The 7,872-nt window shown below is 36.2% G+C and overlaps 1 protein-coding gene across 2 annotated transcripts; it reads left to right on the top strand.

The window, feature by feature from the left end:
- Positions 1-1,208: 1,208 nt before the first annotated feature.
- On the top strand, positions 1,209-7,230 carry LOC109907516 (zinc-alpha-2-glycoprotein-like). Of its 2 annotated transcripts, XM_031793599.1 has the most exons (10): positions 1,209-1,441; positions 2,143-2,418; positions 2,547-2,840; positions 3,021-3,302; positions 3,530-3,649; positions 3,936-3,989; positions 4,337-4,372; positions 5,704-5,736; positions 5,844-5,894; positions 6,842-7,230. In XM_031793599.1, exons 1-10 carry the CDS (start codon positions 1,372-1,374, stop codon positions 6,853-6,855), a joined length of 1,230 nt encoding a protein of 409 aa, XP_031649459.1. In that variant the 5' UTR covers positions 1,209-1,371; the 3' UTR covers positions 6,856-7,230. The 2 variants fall into 2 exon arrangements, 1 of the variants encoding a protein (XP_031649459.1); XR_004203591.1 differs by having other exon boundaries at positions 4,337-5,736.
- Positions 7,231-7,872: the final 642 nt, after the last annotated feature.

Raw genomic sequence — 7,872 nt, 5'->3', positions numbered from 1 at the left:
ACATTTATACATCCATTAAAATATCTGTCTCATTGTTCTATCTGTGATGCCACTATGCAGTGTGTGGCCCCAGTTGATCAAGCTCTGCCGACTAAGAAGAAGTGGGACGGGAAGTGGGACGGGGATCTTTTACATTAAAAAAAGTAACTCAATCATGGCCTCCCATCTCATTCTTAAAAGTTGCAGTTTTGTTCTGGTGTTAATTGTTATTGATTGTATAATAAACAGTATCTGAGAACTTAACAGATTTGGTGCCAGCAGCCATACCACCCTGCATCCAACTACAGGCATTGACACTACAAACCATATATTAACCAACATCCCCAAACATCCCAACAAATATCAACATCAAGAGACTACATGGACATGTAACAATAACACACCACTACTATGTATTTCTTTAGGTTCATGAAATGGGTCCTTGTCCACCCACGACTCTGGTAATATTGAACTTCTACTGTAATTCATAGTTATCTGTAGAATTCCTACTGTTACTGCAGCTATAGCCCTGAGTATAAAAAGCAAGCACCCATTCCCATAATGACTTTCTCTCTCTATTCTCTCAGACATTATTAAAGTGACTGACAGCGCATCCAAACCAAAGAACGTGTGATTCTGTTTTGTTAATCAACAAACACTGTGAATCTGGATGTATTCCTTTCCAAGCATTTACCATTCTGATCAGATAGGCTTGGAAATGAAGTTCTTAGTTTTGGATCATTTTGTTCTTTTGAAAATTGCAGTGGGATTCCTTGTCAGAATAAAATGAGCCAAAATAAATGTATCACTTGAATAAGACTTTATATATAGAAAATGAACATTGTGTTTTTCATAGATTTTTTTCTCTTCATGACAGATTTATTGGTATTGGAACCATAATATGTTATGGTTGTTTATTTTAACCTAGTGCCCATTCATTTCAACCACTACACACACACACACACACACACACACACACACACAGACAGCACTTATTTAAATATATATTTTGTAAGTATAAATCACTGCTTTAAAAAAGGACTACTTTATCAACCAATGTGAACGTCTCAGTAGCCCTTACAGTAAGTGTTCAACAATGCATGCCACATTGTACTCTTCCAATAATTATTGAACCCCTGTTATGCGTTTGAGTCATTATAATAATGAAAGATAGCAATGAATAAAGGTACGCCTATATATACTGCATGAAGTAGACCTAGCTTCAGTTACAGTTTACATAACCAACCAAACTTGTTTGACCACGTTCGTTAGAGCTCACCTGGTTGTGGAAGCCGAAGTGCTCTGTTGTCACACTATGCGGCTCACCTTGGGGTTGGCCACAGACTTTTATTTAGGATAGGCATATTATTATTTTCGGGGCATTTAACATTCATGTGTGCATTCAAAATGTATGTCGTCGTACTTTTGTTCATTTTCGCGACACTTTCGACGGTGGACAGCGGTAAGAACATTTATTTCTCTGTCTTGTTGCTAAAGGTGAAAGTAAAATGTTTTTTTGGCTGAGTTGCTATAGACCTTGGGAAAAAATAATAATATGGAGAAATGATTATCATCGAGGTACATTTTGACGATATATGTTCAATTGTTGTATCGTGAAAATGGTAGGTTAAGTTATTTATTGTTCTGTTGAAAATGTTCGCAAACTGTCAAAAATAATAATTACTTACTTAATAACATCAACTTCCCAACATTTAATTTAGTTATTAAAACTGTATTGATAATTAGGCTACAATGTTTATGTTTTGCCTCTTGCTGCCAAATTCCGTTGACTGTACCCTGACTGTACACCTGTGAAAACTATCTCACCTGGCAACAGAAAAGGACCGTTTGATTGGTTGGAAATGCTATGGTGACGACAAGTCTAGTGCACAATTTCGTTGATCCAGGATCAGTTTTTTTAGTTTTGGTCTCTTTCAATAACCATTGTAGGCTAAGTGGTGAACAGAAATTGTATGATTTTTTAAATACAAATAATATGAAAAATGTAACAGATGAAGGTACATTTTATCACCATCATTCCTTTATTTACTATTCCAATCAATTTGATATTCCTTAAAAAGTCATCCCCAATTATTTTGATCTTTAAAGAAGCATCTCTACTCAGGAGTCACGACTAACTCATGTTTCACTTTTTGTGAGCAGTGGGGAAATGGTCGCTGAATTACATCTACACTGCCCTGTCAAAGCCAGTAGAATTGCCTGGTGTCCATGAGTTCACTGCCATGGGTCTGATGAATGACAAACAGATTGATTACTATGACAGTGTGTCAAAGAAGAAGATTCCCAAACAGGACTGGATGAGGGAGAAGCTGCCAGCAGACTACTGGGATAAAGGCACTCAGTCACGCAAGAGCAAGGAGCAGTGGTTCAAAGTCAACATCAACATCCTGATGGATCGCATGAGGCACAACAACACTGGTGAGAAACAACACTTGCATTTGTGTCACTCTACACAGCCTACTGTAGATATTTTACCAAAACTCCCAGACTTGACCATAACATAGGTGAGTCATTCCCTCTCCTATTCTATTTGTTTTTCCTCTCAGATGTCCATATTCTTCAGTGGAAACATGGCTGTGAGATTGACCAACAGAGTGACGGCACATTGAAATTCATAAAGGGCACAGACCAGTATAGCTACGATGGTGATGACTTCCTGGCCTTTGATGATGCCAATATGCAGTGGGTGGCCCCAGTTGTTCAAGCTCAGCCGACTAAGAGGAAGTGGGACGGGGTCCAGATCCTCAACCAGTACACCAAGGGCTACCTGGAGAAGGAGTGTGTGGACTGGCTTTCCAAATTTATGGCATACGAGGACAAAGAAGTCAGTAGGGCTGATCGTGAGTACTTTTTGAAAAGTGTAGCCTAACTATGGATAACTCAAAGGATCTTTTTACAACTCAGATAGAGTACTTTGGACCTAAAATAGTATAGCCTAACAAATGGTTAACAAAAAAACGACCATTTGTACATGTGAGATCAGAAATAATATTCATGTTCTCTGTTTATTCCCTCTTTAGCCCCAAAGGTCTATGCGTTTGCTAAAAAGGCCAAAACTGTCGGAAATGTCCGACTGACCTGCATGGCCACAGGTTTCTATCCCAAAGATGTGGAAATGCATATTAAGAAGAATAGTGTTCCATTGACCGAACGTGATGGAGTGCAGTCTACAGGAGTCCTACCCAATGATGATGACACCTACCAGATCAGGATGAGTGTGCAGATCCCAGAGGCAGATAAGGAAACTTATGAATGCTCTGTCGACCATGTAGCTTTGAAGAAGCCAGTTGTGGTAAAATGGGGTAAAGTAGTCCTTATATTCAATTATACCGGTACTGTATGTATTTTCAACAAACCAGTTATTAGTTAACCAGTTATGGTTATCAGTTGTGGTAAAATCAGACGTTTCTGAGTCTGTTAACAGGTCATGAATGCAGATGATTAAAATGTGACAACTGTTTTTCAAGCTCAATGTACAATATGTCATTGTTAATGCTGAATATGTCCTCTTATATTGTCTTCCACACAGATGGGAAATGCTGCGATTGTACCCAAGTAACAGGTGTTATCATTGGTGCTGTTGTTGTGCTGGTCCTCCTGCTGACTGTGGTTAGCTCCATGTTGGTTCTTTGGAAGAAAGGCAAAATATGTAAGTTTTTCAAATTGTGAATGAATTTCATACAGTATGTTATTTTTCTTATTTGTATTGTTTTGTGAGATAAACTAAAGCAATTATGGTCATTTAAGCATGTGGAAACCTTTTTTGATATCAGGGCGTGACTTTAGTAAATCTCAAGTCGGGAGGTCAAAAAAAGAGAGTATTGTATGTTTATTTTTCCTACCACTGTGTTTCCACTGTTTCTTCCACTGTTTCAGATACTCATTTAATAAAAACCTGTCATATTTGGCGTTAACATCTTGCTCCATTGTTTTAGTTGCTGGTAAAAAAGGAGATCTACCAGCTACTGGGATCCAGGCACCTCTAAATGGTACCGTTGATACAATGTCACGTATTTTGTCCTTCCTAGAACAATTACATGTGTAGCAGTAGCACAGCAATACCAACGATCTGGTAGGGATATGTATAATGAGGGGCCATCTTATCAGCGTTTATTGTTGTGATTTAATTATGTCTTGTGATGATTCAATTAATTCATGACAGCCCCCCCCATATCCTTGTTTTTACACATCAATCATTTTTATTAATCACATACAGATGAATAGTTTTACTTCTTATTGTCCACTTGTTGCTCTGGACAATACCGATGAGTATATAGCACAACATCAACCATGTACTTGCAAAGCTAGTCCGTTCACATGACTCTGTTACTTTCAGGCAATGGAAATGGAGCAGCCGTTTTGAACATGCCTGGTAAGACTTACAAATCTCATAGTTGTAGAGTGGAGGTCATGTTATGTTTCACAGTTGTTAAAAGCAGAGAAGGCTCCAATGTCTTTCATGCAACGGAGGGTAGATTATAATTACAATTAAGAATAATTGACTGATAGCATTGATTTCAGGTATTGTAAAAAAACGTGTTCATTAAGTTTTCAAAAGTGACTTTAACAATACAACAAGGTCTGTCATGTTTACTTTTTGCCGCAAAGGTTGCACCTTTATCACAAGTCATGTGGTATGTAGACTTGTACAATGAGGGGACTCTGGTAATGTAATGGCCTCCCAAATCATGGCCTCCCAATCTCATTTTTGAATGTTACACATTTTTCTGGTGTTAGTTGTTGTTGAAAGTACTATTATGTATCTGAGCACTTAAAGGATTTGGTTCCTCCAGCCATGCCACCATGTATCCAACTAGGCAACTGGCACATGTCCATCAACAGTACAAACCATATATTAACTAACATCCCCAAACATCCAGTGGTAAAAAAAAGTACTCAAGTGTCATACATGAGTAAAAGTAAATATACAATAATAGAAAATGACTCAAGTAAAAGTCACCCAGTAAAATACTACTTGAGTAAAAGTCTAAAAGTATTTGCGTTTAAATATACTTAAGTATCAAAAGTAAATGGAATTGCTCAAATGTACTTAAGTATCAAAAGTAAAGTAAAAGTTGGAAAAAAATAAATAGCAAAGTAATGTTCAGATAACCAAAAAAACAACTTAAGTAGTACTTTAAAGTATTTTTACTTCAGTACTTTATACCACTGCAAACATCCCAACATCCTTTTACAAATATCAGCATCATGACATGTATACTAACTGCACTATTACTATGTATTATTTAGGTGTAATTCTGTCATGTTTGCTATTTGATGCAAACTTTACTTTAATCACCTTTGTCACAAATCATGTGGTATGTAGACTTGTAAAATGAGGGGACTGTGAATCATAGTCAAGAAAATGTTTCTCAAGGAAGGGAACACCTAAAGAATAACTAGCAATTAGACACTGAATATAGTGGGAGACAACATGACACATTAATTCTAACTAATTAATTATCTGTACCGAGTAGGATTATTATGACACTGACGTGAAATGTAAAGTCACATCTTCTATGTACTAGGTGGGTAGTTATCGATTCAGTCAAATCAGAGATTGAATTACATTGCTATGATGATTTATCTGTTAATTCATAGAATTTTATTTGGGAATATGCATGCCTATAGAGGACCAATGATCATCACTTAATGCTGTATATCTGTATCTAACTAAAGAGTGATAATATTCTCTTTTCCCAGGGAAAAGGGATGACGCTAGCAGCACTGACTCTGGTAATGTTATTCAAAAGTATTGTCAGTTATTTTACTGTATATTTCTTAAGTACATAGTGAATGCAGTTGAAACTATGGAAGTGCTGATGTTAGTTCTGCTGTTCCAGGTCAAGGCAGCAACGAAAGTCTAGAGAAGGAGGCAATTCTGCCTAATGGAGGTAATATAATTTATCCTTAAAATATATATAATGTAATACAATCATGGCCCCCCAATCTCATTCTTGAAAGTTAGATGTTTTTCTGGTGTTAGTTGTTGTTGAAAGTACTATTATGTATCTGAGCACTTAAAGGATTTGGTTCCTCCAGCCATGCCACCATGTATCCAACTAGGCAACTGGCACATGTCCATCAACAGTACAAACCATATATTAACTAACATCCCCAAACATCCAGTGGTAAAAAAAAGTACTCAAGTGTCATACATGAGTAAAAGTAAATATACAATAATAGAAAATGACTCAAGTAAAAGTGAAAGTCACCCAGTAAAATACTACTTGAGTAAAAGTCTAAAAGTATTTGCGTTTAAATATACTTAAGTATCAAAAGTAAATGGAATTGCTAAAATGTACTTAAGTATCAAAAGTAAAAGTGTAAACCTTTTCAAATTCCTTATATTAAGCAAACCAGACGGCACAATTTTCTTGTTATTGTGTTTAGTGAGTCCGCCAGATCAAAGGCAGTAGGGATGACCAGGGATTTTCTCTTGATAAGTGTGTGAATTGATCCATTTTCCTGTCAAAATGTAACGAGTACAAAAAATCTATATATATATTTTCTTTAGGAATGTAGTGAAGTAAAAGTTGGCTAAAAATAAATAGCAAAGTAATGTTAAAAAAAACTACTTAGTAGTACTTTAAAGTATTTTTACTTAAGTACTTTACACCACTGCAAACATCCCAACATCCTTTTACAAATATCAGCATCATGAGTCTACATGGATATGTAATACTAACTGCACTATTACTATTTATTATTTAGGTGTAATTCTTAGTTATCTAAATGATTGTATTGTCATTAGCATGCCTACTGTTACTGCAGCTATAGCCCTGAGAATAAAAAAACAAGCACCCATTCCCATAATGACTTTCTCTCTCTATTCTCTCAGCCATTGAGGAGTGACTGACAACGCATCTAAATCTAGCAAACAACATGTGATTCTGTTTTGTCAACAAATACTGTCAATGTGGATGTGTACATTCCCAAGAATTGACCGTTTTGATCGGCTTGGATTTGAATATCGAATATCATATTAGAATTCCTTTTCAACAAATTGACTTGTAAACCGCCTATATTTGGGCCATTTTAATGTATTGGTATTGGAACCTTATTCTATTTCTATTGTAGGTTGTTTATTTTAAACTAGAAACCAATCATTTAAATCGTTGCACACACATAAACACACATGCACTGAACTGCTTTTTAAATATGTTTTGTTTTCATTTTTCGGGGAAAGTATAAATCACTGCTTTAATAAAATACTCCTTTATGAACCAATGTGAACGCCTCAGTATCCCTTATGTGTTCAACACTGCATGCCACATTTGACTGTTCCAATGATGATTGGACCCTTGTTATGCTTTTGAGTCATTATAATAATTAAGGATACCAATGAATAAAGTTATGATTATGCATATAGGCCTAGCTGCAGTTAACACAAGCAACCAAACTAGTTTGACCATGTTCCATGAGGAAAGATGGGAGTTCACCTGTCAGGAGAGCCCAGGTTCACTGTCGTCGCACTGTGTGGCTCACCTGCGAATTTGACACAGAAATGATTAAGGATAGATATTCTCATAATTTTCAGGCAATTCATTCAATGTGAACATTCAAAATATATTTTGTCGTACTTTTGCTACTTTTTGGGACACTTTGACAATGGACAGTGGAAGGCCCAAGATTATTTATCTGTAATGTTGCTAAAAGTGAAAGTAAAATGTTGTTTGGTGGCGGACTGAAGATGGGGGGACTGAACGTAGTTATGTAGAGCACCTCAAGATAAAAACGTAATATTCAATATCGGTAAATTAGACTAAATATTAGCACTACACAATATGGTGGGTGATATCCTTCAATCTGGATAACAAATCAAATCAAATCAAATTTATTTATATAGCCCTTCGTACATCAGCTGATATC

This window comes from Oncorhynchus kisutch, linkage group LG17 (genome assembly GCF_002021735.2).
Source record: "Oncorhynchus kisutch isolate 150728-3 linkage group LG17, Okis_V2, whole genome shotgun sequence".
Classification (NCBI taxonomy): domain Eukaryota; kingdom Metazoa; phylum Chordata; class Actinopteri; order Salmoniformes; family Salmonidae; genus Oncorhynchus; species Oncorhynchus kisutch.
Note: the sequence above shows the minus strand (reverse complement) of the source record. Positions and strands in the feature narration are given on the sequence as shown.